Source organism: Metopolophium dirhodum, chromosome 4, assembly GCF_019925205.1.
Source record: "Metopolophium dirhodum isolate CAU chromosome 4, ASM1992520v1, whole genome shotgun sequence".
Taxonomy (NCBI): Eukaryota; Metazoa; Arthropoda; class Insecta; order Hemiptera; family Aphididae; genus Metopolophium; species Metopolophium dirhodum.
In genome coordinates this window covers 19988616-20011815 of record NC_083563.1, presented here as the reverse complement: position 1 = coordinate 20011815, position 23200 = coordinate 19988616, and the positions used below count along the sequence as shown (strand labels likewise).

Sequence of the window (23200 nt, the reverse complement as noted above, 5' to 3'; positions counted from 1 at the left end):
GAAAAAACGAGGCCATATCGATTTGGAAATTACCATCAATTTTTATTAGCATATTCAATATGCATGATGGAATTTACCGAACAAGAAAAATTACTTAAAATACTTTCATCAGAACAGTGAACTTACAAACTTTATTTCTGTACTAAATTTCAGAATTTTTGTTTACTCTAAATTAAAATTTGTATTAATATGTTTTTGATTGTATAGACATTATCTCAAATTGTATTAAATTGTATAGGTATATTAAAAATATTTTTATTTAGAAAATTTGATCATATAACCACATATAAAGAATATTTAAAAATGAAATAAATGCATACATAACTTATTGTAGTAAATAGTATTTTCATTTTCAAAACTATAAAATACACTTGTAGGTAGTTATTTTTTTTTATAGATAATTTTATTCGAAAAATTGTGTACAAGATTAAAACATTCAGATATGAGATAGGTAAGCATAATATGCAATTTGTTCACAGTAGGTACCTACTACAGTAGTAAGTATTTATCGGTATTAATGAAAATTATTCAAAAGATAGTACATAATTTTATTATAGAATATAGTTAAAACTTAATAAATAGTATACAATTTAAATTTAACGGATTTGGTAAAACAATATTCATGTATCCTTGATATGAGTATGGTCTAGACACCAAGTACTTATAGAATATTGATAGAAACTATTTCAACTCACACCGTTGAAGAAAAACGTATCACAAGAATAAATAGGGTTAAACAATTTTGTACCATTTGTATTTTATTCAGGTACAATTTAGACGAATTGAATGTATCAATTTTTCTTTTCTTTCTTTTTGGGTACCACGGTCTTCTTGAATAATTTCTTGTAGATAGCTTTGAGCACAAAGTAAATTAGATACAATACAACAAAAATGATGAGCAAGATGAAACCGATGACATCTACTAAGTAATACTTCCACCAAGGCATTCCAACGGCCGCGGTTCTCAAATGTTTCGCCCCTTTGTGTCTTATTACGTACTCTGTCCAGTAGACGGCCGTTTCGGTTGCGTTCAATGGTCTGTCTTTGAACCGTTTTGCTAGTTTGTTCGCATTTATTGCGTAACTGGAAAAAATATGTGTACGATTATATTATATTGGATTAAAATAAGTAATTACAATATTTGAATACATATAAAATTAATTTATCATGATTTTATCGTTTTGTAATGATTTTAAAAAGTTGTAAAATGTTCACGTCAACGATTATTTTAATTTAAAGTAATCGAATGATGTAGGTATACCTACACTATTATGTATTGGTGATTTCTATTTTAAACAAATGAAAATGGATAGTAATATTATGGAAACATAATAAAGTAGGTAATGTCGTAATGACTATAATAATTCTTGTGTTTACAATCTCACCTGTTATTGTTAACTATTGTCGTAATAGCGTTGTATAGAATATCATTCGTCATAGATTCATAGTCCAATATAATACCTGAACCTTGTTGTACCAGTTTTAATATATTTCTAGGTTGATCGAAGAAAAATGGAATGCCTACGACAGGTACCGCCGAATGTACAGCTTCTATGATCCCTAACAATCCACCGTGGGTCATAAACAGTCGTACTTTTGGATGACCTAAAATTAAAAACTGTATTTAATTGTGTTCATAATAAACGTTATAGCCGTTATACGTATGAATCATCTTTTGATTTAGGTTCATATATAACAGTAATTTATAATACACAGAGAGATTCACCAAGCAATGTGCATGCTTACCCCTATTTGTTCATATTTGCATTTCACTGCCCCCCTAAAACCGGAATTTTTATATGAGCGGAGTAGTGAACAAACATTTCACGAGGTAACCCGGTACTACTCCACTCCGCTTATCAAAATTGTAAATACTTATAACTCATAAACTACTCGCCCTAAATTTGATTTTTATGTTTCGAAATACTTAGATAAATATTCTACTTTGGAATATGAAATTAAAACTCTATGTTATCATTCAAAAAAGTGAAAAACTTAAAAAATTATAAGGATAAAAAATATAATTTTTTAATAAAAACGTTGTTTTGTAAACGACTTGAAACTATGTAAAATAATATTTTTAAATAGTGAGTGTTCAATGATAAAAGAATCACTGTATACAAGTTAAATAAACTGTTCAAATTTCAAAAAATGGTGGTTCTCGAATTAATTTTGTACCTCCTTTACAGGACACTCTTTAAATGGTATTAAAAAACTAAGTATCTGAAAATATAGTCTTTAAGTATACTAAATAATTATTCAAAAAATCAAAATTTTCATTAATTCATTGTAATGGATAAAATAGGAGTGAGCATGGTTGGTGAATCACTCTGCATGCAGTACCTACAGATATGCATGGTGAATTTGGAGGGGCCTTTTAACATCTGAAATTACGTCATAATATCTCCCTTTACAGTTTACATGTATTATATACTATTATATAAATCATTAAATTATTGTCTTATTACATACTCAAAATGTCTCTTTGAGGCATCCATTTGCTTATGTAAACGTTATCAGGTTTGTCTGGCATTTCTTCTTCGTATTTCCACAAGACTCTGATAGGTAATTTTGCGAATACATCCTTAAACATTTGCAATACATTTGGTGGTAGTGTAGATATACGAATAAGAGACCCAAACGTGAAAAACATAACTCCATTCGGTGAGTCTTCGATGAACTTCAATATGTCCTATTTACAAAAATACTATAAATTAGTAATTATTAAAGACATTGTTAATAAGATACAATACCTAAATGTAAGTGAGTCACTGAATAAGTGTTAATTCACATGTATTGTAGTTGTTATTTTATAGTAATTTATGTTACACATGTAACATGACGTATAAGTATAATATCACTTTATAGTTGCACGTACTATTAGTAGGTGTGCGTATAATAGTATGTGTATTTTTCACATAGTCAATTACTAACTAGCAGTGGCGTATATGAAATAATTTTTGGGGTGGGCTATAGTAGATAGATACTAACAAGTGATCTATTACTTAGGGACATCTCATCGGCTTTTTGTTATATTTCAGTTTTAAAGTGAATTATGAGTATTTTAAAATTGTAAATTGTTTATACATCTTTTAATGCTCATAACTCGATTTAAAATTAAAATTTAACAAAAAGCCGATGAGATGCCCTAGATAACATTCTTAACTTTAAGTTTTATAAGAGGTCAATTCACTCTAATTTTAAAATTAACGGGCTAAACGTGATCTGCTGAGCGTAAAATTTGCTATGTCCAACACGTGTAAGACGGAGACAACATGTGTGGGTGCGACGTCCTCTTAATAATATTGTTAATTTTCATTATAAATTATAATGTATATTATGAGTTGGTAAGTACTAGATAATTAACTATTTGAGCTCTTGCTTATAGTACCTAGTACGCTATGGTTTTGTTTTTCTTATGAAATTATAGTATTGGTTTTAAGGATTTTTTAGTTTTTCATAGACACCATGCACGTTTATAAGTAAGTACAGATGTTTATTTTATTTTTATTATTAACATCGGGTACATATTACGTATATTTACACAATTCTTTTTTTTCTTCATGTATTTGCATGATTTAATGTTATTGACTTTAGTATAGATTGTGAGTTTATGAGAATGTGATTTGTCCACTGCTTTGTTTTGAAATTGAGTAATAGTACTTTATTAGTTATTACCTTGTTTCAAAACCACATAAAGTAATTTAATATATTAAAAAAGTTAAACTTATTTTTATCATATTACGAATTACATAATACAGAAATATTTGAACTAGGTATTAAAAGTGTACCTACTATTATTTAAAAAAATGTATTGTTTATTGGACTTATTTATTGTTATAAATATAAATAATTATTGCAAATGTTTTATGTAATTTAATTGCATAGGTACCTGCCACATGGAACCTACCTAATTCAAGCCTACCTATTTATTTTATTTTGAAAATCTGTTAAAATAAATATGATATTTATGTAAAATTGTATTTAGATTTAGCTTATGAAATATTTTTGAAGTATTAATATCAATTTTCATTTAATTTAAATATTATTTGAACTAGTGGATAAATTATTATTCGTTCAAGTATTTAGAGATTTTTATAATAATGAGTTAAGCGTGGGATGTATTGGTTTGACAGCGAATAGTGAATAGTGATGTTCTTTTATTGTTCAAGAATTGATCAAAAAGATTCGAGTTTTTCTTTCAATAAATCACTCTATGCACCGTGGTGAGTGGAGTTAGACGAATGCCTAACACCTTGTATTTGCAGAGTCTATAGGAACCTATATCCTGATCAGTTTTTTTTAGTTATTAAATTCTTTGGACCGCGTTCAATTTAAAATAAAAACAAAATATTTATTTGTATACATTTTATTGAGTGGTGTGTATTTACCTTGGGTATGGGTCTGGGGGGTTTAACATGTATGCCACCAATTTCCACCATGTTGGGAACTAGAGGCCGTGGTCCGTCCAAGGAAAAGTGGCCGTTGACAAACACCATGGAAGTGTTGTAAACTATTTCGTTGATGTGAGGTGTGTCCGGTCCAAAGTTCTCTTTCAACAGTTCATTTGCTGGCCACTCACTGTAATACTTCCACGCTATTTTAAAGTATATATAGTACAAAGTGTTGATCATACGTTCTTTAAAGTTCATCTTTCCAGCGGCTCTTGTTACGATCGTTGGTATGTACGACGGGTTGTCTGGGCCACCCACACGGTCGTAGCTCCAAGGCAGATGTGAGCTGGACATAACGGACAATAGGGGTGCCTTGAAATGGTAAGCATATCCAACATCACAATCAGCTCCAAATATTTCTGTGAAAACCTAAAAACAAAAATAATAATCATTATCGTTGCTTTGAATTTAATAAGTAAGTATCGAAACAAATAAACAAACAATTTAAATGAAACATAGAAGTATTAAAAGATTTGAAAACTATTGTTTTCTTTACACCGTAGTCCATTAGTCCATTACTTTTCATATATAGTACACATTTATCGTGTAACATATTTTAATTTCTTAAAATTACATTTTATTATTATTCCATCCTAAATTAATATTGAATGTATATAGTATTGAATCAGTAGTCTCCATACTATCTAAATATGAAAAGTTGAAACATTATACTAGAATTTTGAAACTGATTATCCTTATTAGTTAGGTAATGCCAAAAATGATTTAAAGAGGTCTATTGGTTGTGATGTATACTTCTATAATAACAATATTCTATACTGCAATAATTTTATTAAAATTCTAGTATTTGTTTCAAAGTTCAAACCAAACAACGTCTTGTAGTACAACGTTTTCTACTACAAAATATTATACAAAAATAATATAATCTTTATACTATTAATGCGGTCTATTCATTTAGTTAGTTTTATATTTCCTATACATAATTCATTTAATTATTTTCTTCTTAAATATATTGTATTATGTCGTATACTCGTATGCGGCTTAAGTAATTTCGAATTATAATTAAGTTTTTACCGTTCTAGAAAATCACACGTTACACGCATATGCGTGTTATAATGAGAGAAATAATTGTGAATTTATAAAGGTTACATTTTGACGGATAATTCGTCTCCGAGTGAAATTATACAGCATTATACTTTAAATTAAATACATTTTAATGTAATACTGTAACTGCATATACTAAGTGATTTAAGATTTTTTTAATAAACAGCTGACACCCATAACTGTTAAATATTTGTGTTTTTCAAATAAATATTTTTACATAGTTTGAACTACCTACCTATAAGTACTTGTTAAGTTGTAACACTACATATTATTTAGATGCTTTAGATTATGAAATTATAAATATAGACATATATTATGTTGTCGTCACACGTTACATCATATAACAAAAAAAATTATATAATTACAGGTGCTATGAAAGCTGTTATTTCGCGATGACGAAGACAATCGACCCTAGACATTTACCCAATTTTTCATGTGACCTTTTTGAAAATAATGTTTAATGTGGGACTATAGTTACCCACCTTCCCACCACTTAATTTTTTTAAATTACCATAGCTAAAATAATCTATTTTTCTTAATTTATATTTAATTATTTTTCTCATATTATAATAATATTTGTTATAATTAATTTTCGGCGACCCACTCAAAATTATTCACGACCCAATTTTGGGTCACGACCATATGGTTTAGAATTTCTGGTACACAAGATATATTATTATATTATCGTATAATAATGATACGACGATGAGTGAAAAATAATAAAATCGCACTGACCGCATCGAACTTGATGCCGCTTTGGAGTAGCGCTTGCACCTCGGGCAGCTTCTGGGTCTTCCGACAGATATTCATTTGATGGTCAGCGATGAACCATTGGTTAGCGAACACACTGGCCAGGTATTTAAGCACCATTTCGATGCCGACCGTGTTCACCGCGGACGGCAACGTCCCAGACACGTCGACGTCCGTGTAGTTGGCCAGCGGCGATTTCTGCGGGAACGCCGTGATCACCGTCACGTTGTGGCCACGCGCCGCCAGGGCCTTCATCAGGCTCTCGTACACCACCCAGTGGCTGCGGCCGTTGATGGGGAACACGCCTAGGATGTTGGCGCCGTCAGTGGCGGACAGCGCGCCCAGGACGGCCAACAGGAGCAGCCCGACGTACTTCATCTGCGCAAGTAAATAAATTATGACGTAATGTTATAAAATATGGGTATCTAAATTATAATATCGCGATGTAGACCAAAGCGCAAAGGGGTGGGTCTAGGAACTGAAATCATGGTTGGGCTAGACGCAAATAGTAGCCGTCTATTTGAGTCATAATCATTGTTATTAAAATTGTAATTTCATTTAAAAAGTCATAAACCGTAATCGTATTATTAAGTATATTGTATTGGTGAGTGTTCTTTTTCGAGACTAAGTGTTACGTTTTGATGTTAATAAACTAATATAGACAAGATTATAGAATCTTTGAAATAGTATCATCCCCTAGTCGCCTCCTAGTATATGATCCCGATTGACAGTGTTGTCTCAACACCTATTCTTTGTGTATATCATTTTACCAATATATCTATACCGTGGTATACCTATATTGCAAAAACAGAGCCATATTCTATTAGGCTTCAACGTAAGATATTCATAGTAAATGTATGTGTCACTTAAGACATGTTAAACTATGTCTTATTTGACACATAAATTGGTATAATACGGTCATAAGTATATTTTATAATATTATTGCTATTAAAGTAATTTATTTTGCTAATACAATCTTTGTATCAAAGCTAACTAAAGCTTAAATTAATTTTTGCCGAAAACATTGAGTTTAAAAATGTTACTGTCTGTATAAAATATAATAATATTAAACTTTAAAAGTTTCAAGAATCACGAATAGTATTTTAAATTACAGCAAAATATATAATTTCGTCGTAATTTTAGATTAAAATGTCTATTAAGAAATGTATGTATTAATATATATTTTTTTAAATTTTTTGTTATAGTATAAACTACTTATAAAAAAATCTTGCTTTAAATTTTCAATTTTTAGCTTTTAAAAATTGTAGGTACATCTTAAACATTTTTAACTGCAAATTTTCATGATTTTGATGAATTTTCTTAAAACTTGAAATTCTAATACCTATAAAAAAATGGTACGTATATAATATATTTAATATTATTAAGCTACTATAATTTCAACTTACGAGGAACTTTATATTAACTTCTCAAACTTATTAACCCAAGAACATTTTTTTATCGTAATTTTTAGATAAAAACTAAAAAAATATTAAATGTTTATAAAAAGCTCAAAAATATACAAATTATGTTGAAAATGTTATCATAATATATATAAGATAATAACATGGAAATTTCAAGTATCTTCTGTTATTCGTATTATTGAGTTACACGAAAAATATACTATTTCGTCATAAACTGATTACCGGTAGGTACCTATTTTGACTGTAAGCCTTCCCCCTCGGGCCGTCTGCCTGGTGGACGCATATAGTTTGCCAGGTCGCGGGGGCATAAGCTATAGATGTAATTGATAACTAGTTGTTTTTGTCAATAAACGATTGGGTCCGGGGAGCTGTAATGCGAATCGCGGTTCCCTCCCCGGTCCTCGATAATACAGGAAAAAAAAATGGTACCTATACTAAACTATCAACACTTTGTACGCAATTTTATATGATAATATGATAAATATGATAACTTTCGACCTTTATAGTTATATAGATTTTAGTATTTTACCTATTACAATAAATAAATAATATTATTAATTTAATTAATTTACTACCTACCTATAATAAGGTCAACCATAGTTTTATTTCTCTGAATCGACATCTCAAATCTATCAAAAATTATTGTTGATATACGGTATAGGACTTTTGGTCTTTTGGATATAAAAATAAAAAAATTCTATTAGAATGTGAGAATTTTGAGAAGATTCTTTTCGTTTATCAATGAATATTCACCACTATACAATCCTTGCGCCACCATTATCGAAATGTGTCTTTTTGACATTCAAATTTCAAATATTACGTGATTATACTTCAATTACCTTACATTTTATTTACCTGGTGAATTATTATTTATTTTATTTAAAATTTAAGACATTTAAAAATGCCCTCTGCTAATATTTGTTCTGTTTGAAAATGAATTGGGTAGGTACTATTGAGACAATTATTATGTGTACCTACCTACGACGAAAAAATAGGTATGTTTCCTTATCACTGTTATTTATTTGTATGACTGTATAATGAATTTCATTTTATTCTTTATTATATAATACAATCAACAATGGTTTATTTTTAAATATGATTTCCTTATCAAAGATTCAACTATATGAAATTTATTATTTGGCTTTATAATTACGTTACTTATGTCTTATGTCTTAAGTTACTTAATTTTATATATAATGTACTAACATTATGTGATTGAGTATTTTAACGACTTGTGTACATTGTACATATACCTAACAAATATTATTTAGTTATTAAGTCAATATTTATATTTTCAAAACGATTGGTACCTTACAATATGTAACATTTTAAACGATTTTGATTAAAGCGTTCAAACTACGGAAAACTGTTTTCACTATAATCAATGTAATTTTGAATTATATGGTATTGGCAAATAAATATAGAGCTTTCAGAAAGCTAATTGAAATTGGCTTACAAATATAATATAATCCTACTACGGCAATGAGTTTGTACAGAAATTGAATTCGTTAACAAAACTCGCTAGTTTATTATTATTACTAATTATTAGAATGTAGGTAATTGGTAGTAGTAGGTAGTTGGCATGCATAACCAATAGTATTATAGTAAAATGTATAATTTATGTAATGAAGTTGAACATTATAAAAATAGCGAAATAAGTTAAAATAATAATTAATTAATTGTTATAAATTTGATACTACACACATTTAAACTGAATATTTGTTTGAATAATAATAAAATTAACGTTTTTCTTAATTTTATTCGGTTACCATATTATACCTATAATTTGGATTAATTAAGATAAATACACTTTACATGTAAAATAAATATAAGAGGGTAAAATCATCGTCACCGAATAAGTCATTTTCTTAAATTTAGGTGCGGGGCATATCAGGTACAATAAAATTGATTTTTATTTACAATATGAATTATTTATAAAAAATTGCTAGTGTAGGTAAATGTAATTTCTTCGATTGGTCATCATCTGTTTTAATCACTTTTAAGATAGGTATAAAATTGTGAAGTTATGTTATTAATTATTTATATCCATCGTAAATATCATGATGATAAAATTTGTAGGTATCAAAAATAAATTGTTACCATACATCATTGTTCGTTACTGAAATGATGATTTAGAATTTTATGTTTAAATATTGATGTAAGTTATAACTATATATTATATATATAGGTATATATAGTACATATATAATAAGTAATAAACTAATAACTAATAACTAGGACTCACATACTGTAGGTACATATATAGCAGAGCGGTTACCTATGTAGGAAGTTTATACTTTCTTCCTTTTTTATTTTCATATTTCCAAACAGAATATTTTTATGAGAATTTCTATAAATTAAAATATAATTTTGAACAATTACTTAGTTAATAATAAACTCATTATAACTTATTTACTTATAAGTTTTGATGAGACAAGTAGTGTGTGGTTTAGGGGTACTCCGCAAAATATTGGTTCACTACTCCGCTAATATAAACGTTAAATACTTATAATAAACTAATTAATTACTCGTTAAGAATTCAATTTTTCGCAACCACGAAAATAATCCTTAAACAATAGCCTTTAAAAAAATCATCTTGTATAGCTGTAGGTAGTAGGTAGTAGGTACTTTGAAATGTTAACTTACATAATATTATAAATTAGTTTTTAAAAATATATTAACGATTAATAATATAATAACTTCTGATTAGTGAACATTTACTATAATTTATTCAGTTTTTATTATTACACAGTTTAAAGTTATTATTTTTAAATGATTAAATTAAAATAAATTTATTTTACGATTTAAACATATTTATGGAAGTAAACAATTTTTTTTAAATTCCTGCTTAATGTGTTAGTGTTTTACTAAACCTTAAAAAAAATATTTTCAAATGGGTAATAATATAAAAATTAGTTTAAATGTAATAATGTAACAACTAGGTCTAAGATTATATATTTTATGTACGTGGATCATACAGAATATCTCATTCTGATAGTCTTAGTCTTCATAAATTAAAAACAGTGTAGAGTAAAACATGTACGGAAAAATGTGTCAGCCACTGTTCGTAAGGAAAAAAATCATTAGTAGGTTAGGTTTCTGTTACAATATTGTTTGTAAGATCATTAAATCGGAAAATCGATTATTAATTATTACACTAAATTTATCAATCAAATAGACTTTGACCTGGATAAAGTGAAAAAATAAAATAAAATATGGCACTACATTGGTGTATGGTTTATCTTAGTTTTAATGTAGATGTTTAGATTTAGTGCAAATTAGCATCGATGTACCTCGATTTGTTAACAAATTTGACTGGGATGAGAAATCCACCTGTGGTGGATTGGATATAGCACTTAGTATATTTTCGATCGTCGTTCTAACTACTCTCTAAACTTTCGTGATATATTTAAAAACAATCTCTGAAACTTCCGTCAAAATTGGTCGACTAGTTTTTGAGCCTATAAGCTTTAAACACAGACGGACATTGCATTTTGTTGTGCATTAAAATAACAAATAATTCATTAAAAATTATTTTCTTTTATTGAAAGACAAAATTGTATAACAACGCATTGCGGATTGGCTAGTCTATAGAAATTGTATTTATTTTTTAAATCTTATTCCTTTCAACTTCATATATTATCAAAATAACTATTCAATTTTCGAGAGCCTACGCAAAATTCATGTGATCCATCCTATAGCAATCTATAGGGGTTAAAAAACGAAGCAAAGAACACTCACCGCTCAAATTGGGGACTAGTCAATTATTTGATAGTATAATTTATACCTATACTATAATTATTCATTTGCCTAGTTAAAATAATAAAATGTAAACTGTAAAAGGTAAACCCTATTTGATATTTAATAAATGCAGTTATGACTTTATGAGTTTACTTTAAAAAAATTTAATTTTTCATAAATAAAATATGTTTTATAGTCGTGTACCTGATAATATATTGACTTGTGATTAATTTAAGTTCTACTTACGTTTCAACAGATGCCAGTGAGATAATAACAGCGAGTATACGGCGCTAGCAACAGCGTCTGCGCAAAAATTACAAACGCGGTCTTACGACGATTGTCCGTGAATGGTGATGTAACGATCATAGGTTATAATACATATTATTATTTTCTTCTACGACCTATGCGGGATAAAAAAAAGCGCTGTTCGGTGTCGATAAGAGCGCGTGAAATAAAAAATAAATACAATTTAAAAAAAAAAACTATCTGTACAAGTATTATCCCAATAAAAAACAGCCTAGTGCAGCCGAATCACGGACACACACTAATGCAGTTCACGCGGACCGTCGACGGTGCGCTGTCGTACTCGTATATATAATTATATTATTATTACTGTTATTTTCAACTAGCGACGAATCGCGGGAGGTTGGGCTTGACAAGGATAACACACAGGTTCCCCTACCAGGCCTTCCGCGTCATATAATGTCTTCACGTGGTATTAGTTTAGATTTGATGTGCTTTAGTATTGAAAGTAATATAATATAATATGTGCTTGCCATGAGTTCCTAAAAAATAAGTAAAACGTCGCAATAATTATTAGTGACCTTGACGTTGAAATTTGTAATAGGCAACTACTATCATAGGCTATGATCATAGGCAAAATACTACCTATATTATACGTCAGTCGGCTACCGGTCACTTGGCGTGATTTTAAAACAAGGTGTTATCGAACCAGTTTCACTGGTCACTATATTATACAATTGCAGCAGAACCACAAAATATGAAGAGCCTTTAGAGGCAAGGCCGTCCGTAGAAATATATCGTGGGGGCTTTAGAAAATATTTCTTAAATCGTAAATGGTAAATCTGTGATTTAAATAATTGGGTGTTTGTATAACGTAGTAGGTATATCTTGTAAAGCGAGAGGAGGCACGGTCAACATATACAGGGCCCTCTGAGGGTGGCCTTTTCAGAAGTGAGAAAGAATATATAACTATATAACTAGAATTATATATTTGAATTAGATATTTGTTGGTAAGAACAACACGTACATCAAGTATCAACAGCTTTCAATATCGTATTTTTTTTTCATTTTTACATTTTATTATACCTACTAAATTATATTCGAGAAATGGTATTTAAATATTATGGTACCTACTATCTATGATAACAATATTATATATAGCTCAATGAACTATATACAAACTTTTATAATTTAACTGCGTGCTGTACTGTCATAGTTTTTTTCTAAATAATATGCGTAACGTAGTTTGTTATATGATAATATTTTAATATATAAGTGATGACTATTGGTATAATACAATAATTATACAATGAAATATTTGTTCGTTATTTTAACTATTCTCATTGGGTACAGTTATGTATACTCGAAACATAAAGTATACATAACACAAATATAGATATAGGTACCTAAATACACACCAATGGGATATCTGTTTAATATATGTGATACTTTGATAGTATTTTTTTGTTTGTACTTGCAGGATTTTCTTACAGCATACAAGTGGACATGCATTCTATGTATTTTATACACTATTATAAATTTTCGAATAGCGAATATCCACCGGAAGAACTTCACCAAGTAATGATATGACATGTTTTATTGAATTAGACCTGAGAAGGCCACGTTACAATTTGTTCGTGCCATATCGAATTTACATATTATATAATATATTTACTTTATAACAATCTTTTTGAATAATTGTTTATTTAATCGTTTTCTAATGACATTAATCGTTATTCATTATTATTTACTTACTCCGTATAGTGTATAATATAACATATCGAAAAAATCACATATAATCCCCCCTGTAGATTTTGCAATAGTTTAAACTTTGGAGCGTAAAAAAATAGAAATATATATTATATACTTTTGTTATACTGACATACAATCGTATAACTTTTATACCCAAGTATTAAGTATATTTCTGGACAGAAATCTACTAATCACCCGGAAAAAAAAACATGTGAACTTAAGAAATTCGGAAAGAATAAATTCACAAGCAACGCGTTAGAAGTGTGATTAAGTATTTATACCATATAGTCCATACTATTAATATCTTGGTATTTTTATCGTTGGATCTGTTACTTGAAAAGTCACAAATCATACAAGCAATAACATAGATTTATGACATAAATAATATGACCACCCATAATTTATAAACAAAATCGAAAATACGAATATATTCTTTTAAAGGTGCTTGAGCAAGATCTATATTATACTGTATAATATAATATATACCTACATATTTCTTTACAGTCTGTAATTTTGTATACATAGGTAATATAATATTTTCTAAATAGCCGTAGCTCGTAACTATTTATTTGTGATTATTGATAATATTTTAAGCTTGGGTGATACCTAATTTAATTTAGATTTCTAGGATAGGTATCATATACTTTCAGTGAGTAGGATAACATACCATTTGGTCATCTATATTTTTGATTAGTAAGCATGGTTAAAAATATTGATTATTTAATAGATTTATTATTATTTTTTATGCATATCGTTATGTAACTTAATAATAAAAAATAAAATAACCGAGAATCGCGTTTTTTTTAGCTTATTATCGTGAATAATGTGACCTAAAGATGGCTTTTATAAGTTATAAGTTATATTCAAATATGACTATCAAAAATAATAAATTGCATAACGTTTTTGAACACAATAATATTATCAAGATTACCTATCTATACATAATATGAATGTATCATATTGGGTTCATATTATATTATGATATAATATTATACCTAAATATTTATAATATTTCGAATGTATACCGTAGGCATATTCAAAAAAAACTACTTCATAAAAATGGTCAAATTTTAATAATGTAATTGAAATTAATTTTGACCAAAATAGTATTTCCATCTATTCCGAAGGATTCAAATGTACCTATAATAAAATAATAATAATACATAATAAAAAAACAATTTTGGTAATTATTAACAAGGTCCATACGGTTAAAATGTCTTTATTCAGTTTTAATTTGTTTCAAATGAACACATTTAACTATATAACATGTAATTATTATTGAAATATACAATACAATGGCTAATAAACTTATTAAAACTAATATTATGACCAATATAACATCTAACGGATGATACTGATACCAAATCATATCGTTTGATGCAGAATTCATGTGTTCAGTTCCATTATTTTTAATTACATACTCGGTCCAATATGCAACCAGCGCTTTTGGAGACATTGGTCGATCTTTAAACAACTGATACAACTCTTGAACATTTTGTTTGTACCTATATATAAATAGAATATATGTTTATACAATGCAAATTACAAATAAATATACATACATGTAACTATATACTATTAATTTAATAATTTTAGATCAATCGTAATAATTATACTTTTTAGAATTTATTAAATCATTATTTTGAAAAAATGTAATTTACTTTTTGTTATTGATTATTTCTTTAGTAGCAGCTAGAACTGATTTTTTATCGATTGTTTTATAGTCTAGACTTAAACCCATTCCCAAGGATACTGCGTTCGCTATGTTTCTATGTTGGTCGCTAAATAATGGTATGCCAAGTATAGGTACTTGATTGATTATGGCTTCATTTATACCAGACAACCCACCATGGTAAATAAATAGTTTTAATTTTGAATGTGCTGTAAAAAAAAAAACTATTTATATTTTCTTAATAATATTATCAGAGATAATATTCTAGTACCCATTATGTCTCTTTGGGGAAACCATTTCTTGATCATAACATTGTTTGGTTGGTTTTCCATTACTTCACCATCATACTTCCACAGTATCCGTTGTGGTAGTTCAGAAAATGCCTCTTGTAACGAAATTTGCATTTTCGCAGGAAGTGAATCCATTTTTACAGTGGAACCAAATGAGAAATATATTACCCCTTCTGGAGCGTCGTCAATAAATTGTTGTATATCCTATTTAATACCCACGATTAATGTATTTAATGATCAGTAAAAGTGAAAGTTTTAAAAGATTATTTAACAATGTTCATATTATATACATACATTTTTTTAACGTTAAGGATTTATTTTGGATGCTTTGCTAAAAAATATAATACTCAAAATGTCTAATGGCGATGTTTATCAATAACATGCCTATCATTACTTTAGCTCTCAATATTTGTATTCTATTCACTACATTTCCTATCCTTCAATCTTCGTTCTATTCCAACATTGGATTTAGGTAATAGGAATAACTATAATCCGTTAAAAATAATAAACACAATAGGATAGGATGATTTTGTAAACGTGTAACTTAATATAATATAAGAAACAATATTATTAAAAAAAAACCGTACTTTTGGCAATGGTTTAGGATCATTTACGTGAATACCTCCGATTTCTATAAGATTTGGCATCCAAGGTCTGGGTAGGTTGAAAGAGAAATGGCTGTTGACGAATATTAATGATATTTTTTTCATTAGCTCGTAAGAATCCGGCACGTCTTTGCCGAAATAAGTTCTCCCAATTACCGTTGCATTGCGATTGTACCACCAACTTTGACTAATCGAATGTACGTAATCGTAAGTGTTTAAAAAACGATCCCAAAATGTTTTAGGACTCGCTATCGCTACGTTTAATGTGGACGTGTACGAAGTAATCAAAGGATTGCCAAATTCGCCGTTCAACCTAATAAACAGGATGTATGTTTATACGCACGTATAATGTATAAAATATAAATACATTTATGTGTAAGGAGCCAAGCAATAACTTCTAGTTAATTTGATTATGAAAGTACCACGTCTGCATGGAAGATGAAGTAACGGCGATCATCGGCACTTGTAGTTTGTAGGCTATGTACGAATCACAACCCGAGCCCAACAACTGTGTGACGAAAAGGTCATATTTTTTGGACTCGAGCACGGTCCAGAAGTCTTTACGCTTATAAATAGCTTCGCATGAAGTGAGATGTGTTTGGATTAAATATTGAATACCGTCAGATCCAACTACGTACTTGAACGGTGCCGACGCCGACCGTATCATGTAGGAAGACGAATCTATCTTAAAAACGATAAAATTATACTAATTAGTTGGTACCATAATATTATATTCAGCATTGGAATTTGACATGAAACTGTTGACATAAAATTGAAGTTTATTTCAAAAACCATTGATTGCTGTAATGTTGTGCCATGATATGAAAACAAACATAATGTAACATCGCCACAGCGGTAATAAGTATTGTACTCTTGTATAGCTTTACTACAGACAATGAGACAAATGCCATACCTACCTGCGTATAGTTTTCAATTTTTTCTTTTTTTATAAAAGGAGTTATAACGGTAACATTGTGGCCAGCTGACACGAGAGTTTGTAATACAGCATCCATAACGTTCCAATGACTCTGTCCGTATATCGGCACGAAAGCGAATATTTGAGCTCCATAAACAACAGTCATTGTAAAGTGTACATTTAAAAAAACGAACATGAAATGCATTTTAATATTTTATATAATTTAAACATTTATAGTGAGTTAAACTATGTTAGGTATACGCGTATACGGTAAAATAGAAACTCAATTGATTGATGAATATTTTCTAACAAATGTATAATACACAATAATTAATGTTTCATTAGATAACACAAATCAAGATTCAAGTACCTATATTATTATTTATTTATTTATTATTTATTAAACGCCATCGATTGAAAAGCGCATTGAATCTAACCACTAACCAGTAACCTAATTCATATTTTATACAGTACCTACTGGTGAGTGAGAAGGCATATTATTTGTCAGGTTTTTGGTTTACATAATGTTGAGTTATCAGAAAAATTAATACCAAAGCAATATTCGTTTTCAATTATTATTACATTATTATTATGTTGGTTATTATATTTTGTTTGTGTACTTAATTGTATGATAATCAGTGCTACCTACGACTTACCTATATATAAGCTATAGATAAAAACGTATAGATACCATTATAAAAAAACACAACTGCAGGTTTTCAAGTTAAGCAATTGTGAGTACCAAGCAAAGGCGAAAAATATATGTATTTATAAATGATTATTTTAATCGTTTCATTAGTTAATTAGATCGTTATTATTCGTTATTATTACACCTCTGCGCCATATGCCTAGTCCACAACAACAGCAGCATTTTATAATTGCGTTCTGAGGCACCAGCGTCGATCGTCGTGTCGACGTTGCTGTTGTCGTTCGGTTGCTTGTGAACGGTGCTGGAGAGCTGGACGGCCACGTCGACCTGTTGAACTCGTATTCCAGATACACGCAGGTGGGTATGTCGCCAAACGTCTCGAGGCGTGTACTATGCGCAACTGATGAGAAACTGTCTGTTATACATACTGTCTGTATGGTTCATGGTGGTAATGACCACGAGCTTGAGTCAATTGCTCATATGAAATTGGTCGCGCTATAAATGTGTAGCATGCTTTAGGTTGATAAGTCGACCTTTTCGTCGTAATGATTAGTGTGATTATACAGTATGTACAAATGTACAATACTCATGATAATATTTCCATTGAATTTACAATGATTTAATGAATATTTGTCAGGGATAGCTAATTTTTAAGAAAAATTATGACAAATTTACCAAAATATGATATTATTTTTTTCCATAACTTATAATAATTTAAAACATTATGAAAAATTTTTATCATCATTTTTACTAATTTTAAACCATGCATTTCACCATTTGTTTGTTAATTTTAAAACAGCATAAGGTACATAAGTACATGGCATTACTCTTTTAGATTCTGAGCGAAGCGATGAATGTATTGATTTTACAATGATGTGTGTTTTTTTTTTATTTTTTTTTTTTATGGTGTAAATGCCACAAAATGAGCTTTGAAATTAACGTGATGTTTATTTTAGATTCTGAGCGAAGCGATGAATGTATTGATTTTACAATGATGTGTGTTTTTTTTTTTTATTTTTTTATTTTTGTGTCGTCATCACCTTTTAGGACAGTAAAAGTGCTTGGATTTTCTTCATCAGTAACTTTTCTGATAGGAAAGTGAATCTAGTTGGTACTTTGGGGGGGTCAAAAGTAAAAATTTCCCAGTAGTTTTCAAAAGCGACGTGAAAAACAAAAGAAAAATTAAGGAAAAACGGGAATTTTTACGCAAAATTTGTTTTCGAGAAAATCGATTTTGGTTTTTGGTGTAACTCTAAAACAAATGACCGTGGGGACATGACATTTTGACTGAATGTTTATATTAGCATTTTCTATACACCATAAAATGTTGAAAATATTTTGTCTCTTTTTGAGCTGTTTACGGACATTGTCAGTTTTCAATTTTTTTAGTATTTTTTTCTATAAATATCAATACAATTTTATCTGTTGAGTAAAAAAGCTTGAAAATTTAATAGAAGGCTCCTAGGTTATTGTTTCAAAGGCAGATGAAAAAAATTAAAAACCCTTAGTCACAGTTTTTATTTATAAGCATTTAAAGTTCAAATTTTGACATACGGAAAAATCACGAAAATTAGCAAATTATTTTGAGTTGAGAATTCATAAAAACTTTTCTTTTTAAATCTAAGATTTGAAAATGTAATATAAGAGTACTCATAAATTTGTCTACCTTTATCAAAAAAAAAATGTCTACAAGAAACTTAAATTAAATTTTTATGAGCGTCTGAAATTTATATTTTTACAACATTTGATATTCACTCGATTTCTCATGTAACAATTTTCTTATTTTATTTTAATTAAAAAACGATTGACTGTAGATACTTTAAAATTTCTCTGAATGTTTATATTAGCATTTTCTATACAACATAAAATGTTGAAATTATTTTGACTTATTTTGAGCTGTTTACGGACATGTCAGTTTTCAATTTTTTTAGTTTTTTTTTCTATAAATATCAATAACATTTTATTTGTTGGGTAAAAAACGTGAAAATTTAATGCAAGGCTCCTGATATAATGCTTCAATTGCAGTTGAAAAATATTAAAAATACATAGGCACAATTTTTTTTTATAAGCATTTAAAGTTCAAATTTTGACAACATTTATCAAATTTATAATTTATTAACTATTTTGTAGTTAAAAATGTATAAAATGTTTAACTTTTATGGCTAAGGATTGAAAATTTAAAACAAGGCTCCACGTAAATAGGTAGGTTATATTATATAAATTACTTTATTCACAATAATATCATCAAATATACTTATTTCATAGGCTCCTATCATAGGCTGACTGACCGTTTTCGCTCAGAATCATTTTTCTTATACAATGATATTATATCATTGAATTCAAATTTAACACCATCCATTACAGTGACCTACTTGTAACCTACTGTATAGCAGAGCGACATCCACTTATCCACCATTTTTTTTTTTATTTGACCATCAAAAATTTACCAAACAAGCAATCTCATACAACCAATTGAACCATATGATCACTATATTGGCAATGCAGTAAAAAATTAGACTATATCGTGGAGTTGCGCGTGTACGAACACATCATGTGCAGCATATCTGAAACGAACGACACACCGACCGGCAGCGGCCTCGCGTTCGACGATGTTGTCGTAGAATCACTGGACACGCATGACCGCCGTCCAAGTTTTCAGTCATCCACGGTTTACAAGATCAACCCGCAATTCGGCGGCCACAGGCGCCTCCGACCACCCGTATCTGGACTAGCTGCTCGTCGACCGGCCAACACCCGTGACGTTCGCCCATACCGCACGCTGGTCCGGTGGTACAACGACGCGGGCCGCGACCACCGGTGGCCAGAGCACCGGTACACCATGGTGTTCGACAACACGCACCACTCAGACGTCCACCGTCTCTGGAAATTGGTACGGCATACGCCCGAACCGCTCAACTTCAGTTTATGTGAGCGGACATTTGCGTGCCGTGTTACCCGCGGGCCGTGGTCATTTTGATTTCGTTTATTGCTATGTACAACTGAACCACTGTTTACTGACCAGGAAGTGAAAACAACCGTCTACATATTATAGCTATCGCATAGGTATCTAGCCGCTTAAAAAAATAATACCTAAGATTATGTATATAGATACGTATTAATAATTGTAGGTACCACTATTTAATATTTCTGGCCTTCTAAAGTACATTTTTAGTAAACATTTTTAACATTTAAACGATTAATTTATTATAATAACCACATGTGTGTATACTGTATTGTGTCTTTTTTGACCATCGACAATACATATTATTATCTAACCTAATATATTATTTCATTTTTCTCTTTAGTGTTCATGTAATAATATTGTGTCAAATCATCGTATACTGCAGTTCATCATCTGATCGAACGCTCAGACACGAAATTTTATATCTAAATCAGTGGTTCTCAACATATTATATTTTAGTTGTGCAGATCATCAATTTTGTAATAAGAAATCCCATTAACTAAATATTCGAACAAAATTTATCCTATAGGCATAGATCAGGGATAGAAAATAAGTGCCACGCGTGCCATGATTGGCACGGTAGAAGTTTTCGATGACACCCGAAACACTTTCATATGTCTATATAGATATGTATATACATTGCAAGCAACAACATGTTAACCAGACATATAAAACCTTTCAAGCAATATGAAGTAAAATGTTTTTAACAATCAATAAAGTTGATTTTTTTAACAATTTTTTCTACATTATTATTATTAATTTTTTATTTATATTTTGTAAACTCTCGTCCCTTAGACTCTCGATCACGCCGCCGCGGCTCATGGGATGGGAACCACTATTATACTATTATTGTTATAGTATACTATTCAATCCAAACAAAAACACTCCGTATAAAAAACTCTAAGTAAAAAAAACTGCTCTAAAAGTTGTCACATCATTGTATAGCTAAGTCGGTAGTAATGTTAATTCATTCAATACAATTTGGCTGAATGAAAATTAAATGTATTTTTTATTTTTAAAGATAGTGTCTATCTAGACGGGCTAGGTCCATGAAAATATTAAATTAATTACACGAACGCTCACAGACTTTTAGCTTTTTTGCTCAGGTTTATGTGTGTCATGACACTCTATCGTGAAACTAGTTCTGATATTTTGAAAATGATATTATAATAAGTGTTTTGGTCAGGTAATTAATTGGACAATGGACATACAATGTTTTTCTGTACGATGATGTGATGGACAAGAGAGAGTAACGAATTCGGCGTGATCGTATTACTTTTGGTTCATTGGCAGCCATATAGATGCAACTTCACCAAACGGTGATTTGGAAATACAAGAACTATACGTCTGATAGGCCAAAAAATGTGACGTTGTGTATATAATAAATGTATACCTCAAATTTGCTAGTTACGTGAATTAAATAAACACATATACTTTAATATTATACATTATGTTAATTTATTAAAAATAACCGTTGATGATATTGATAACTAAACCTATTAGATAATTTAGAATCGAATCTATAGGTATACCTACCTACCTCTTAAAGTTGTAAACTATTCAGATCATTAAAATTTTATCCGAGGGCATACTTGTTGTAAAATATTAGAGATACCTAATTACAATACAAATAGCACATTTATATTTTAATATTTATATAATTTGATACCTTGTAATAATGTATTAGTGTAAATGTGTAATAGTTGCTTGCGTAGGTACAAAATTATGCGGGACTATGAGAGAGTTTGATTAAAGAATTACATTAAGTTATCGAAAAAATAACGATGTTGTAGTAATATTTTAAATAGGAATGTAATATAAAAAATACATATTTTTATCTGAATGTGTGTGTTTTATTTTATAAAATACATAAAATAAAAACTATTATTGAACAACACTCATTATTTAAACTGTTTACGTTATTTATAATAATATGTTTTTGTACATAATTTTAAGTTGACACAAAACGACTTTTTTGTTGTAAACCATATTGTGGATCAACATTTTGGGGAGTACCTACCCCACGACTATGCCATTCTACTTCACTAATCTAAAGTTTAATGTTTAAATACTTATAAGCTACAGTACACGGCCAAAATTTGATTTAGATATGTCGTCAAAGTAGGTACCTCTACAAAAAATTTTCTTTTTTGAATTAAAAATGTATACTGTCATTAAAAAAAGTAAAAACTTAAAAATTATTAAGATAAAACATAGTAAAAATATAATTTTTATGTTGTTTTGTAACGACTTGGAATTATGTAAAAAAATTTATAATGCCGGGTCCACACAGAGTCTGGTTTTTGTTTTTAAAAACAATTTAGATAGTCCCGTCTGTGTTGGGAAAAGTTGAGTTTATATTGTTTTATATTATTTATTTGTTTTGTTTTTACTTTTTTTTGTCCTACCCTGCATAATGAGTGTTTTTCGATAAAACCCGGTATATAATATTAATATATATACATACGCGTGTGTATAATATTTATATTACGTGCAGGTACTAATACTATGATGTAAGGCATAGCAATAATTAATATGAGTTTTTTTTTCAGTTTTTTTAGAAAACGCCAAACGGTAGTCGTTCATTTTCCGGGACCTATATATGGGTCATACGACGCCCGCCGAATCTCCATGTACGCCTACTAGGTCGAGTATTTGATTCGACATGGTACGGGAGTCGACA

At 29.3% G+C, this 23200-nt stretch overlaps 1 protein-coding gene across 1 annotated transcript; it reads right to left on the bottom strand.

The window, feature by feature from the left end:
- Window positions 1-381: 381 nt before the first annotated feature.
- LOC132943585 (uncharacterized) lies at window positions 382-17232 on the bottom strand. The gene is made up of 11 exons (XM_061012619.1): window positions 16908-17232; window positions 16413-16675; window positions 15973-16303; window positions 15367-15589; window positions 15085-15304; window positions 14646-14928; window positions 6252-6644; window positions 4392-4823; window positions 2473-2692; window positions 1386-1605; window positions 382-1083 (listed from the first exon to the last, which is right to left on the bottom strand). The coding sequence occupies exons 1-11, from the start codon at window positions 17109-17111 to the stop codon at window positions 792-794; spliced, it is 3081 nt and encodes a 1026-aa protein (XP_060868602.1). The 5' UTR covers window positions 17112-17232; the 3' UTR covers window positions 382-791.
- Between the last annotated feature and the right edge of the window lie 5968 nt (window positions 17233-23200).

Coding starts and splice junctions, on each gene's coding strand:
- LOC132943585 (XM_061012619.1), bottom strand. CDS start 17,111: ATGCATTTCATGTTCGTTTTTTTAAATGTACACTTTACAATGACTGTT. Junction 16,304..16,412: donor TCATCTTCCATGCAGACGTG/GTACTTTCATAA, acceptor CCTGTTTATTAG/GTTGAACGGCGAATTTGGCA. Junction 4,824..6,251: donor GCGGCATCAAGTTCGATGCG/GTCAGTGCGATT, acceptor TTTTGTTTTTAG/GTTTTCACAGAAATATTTGG.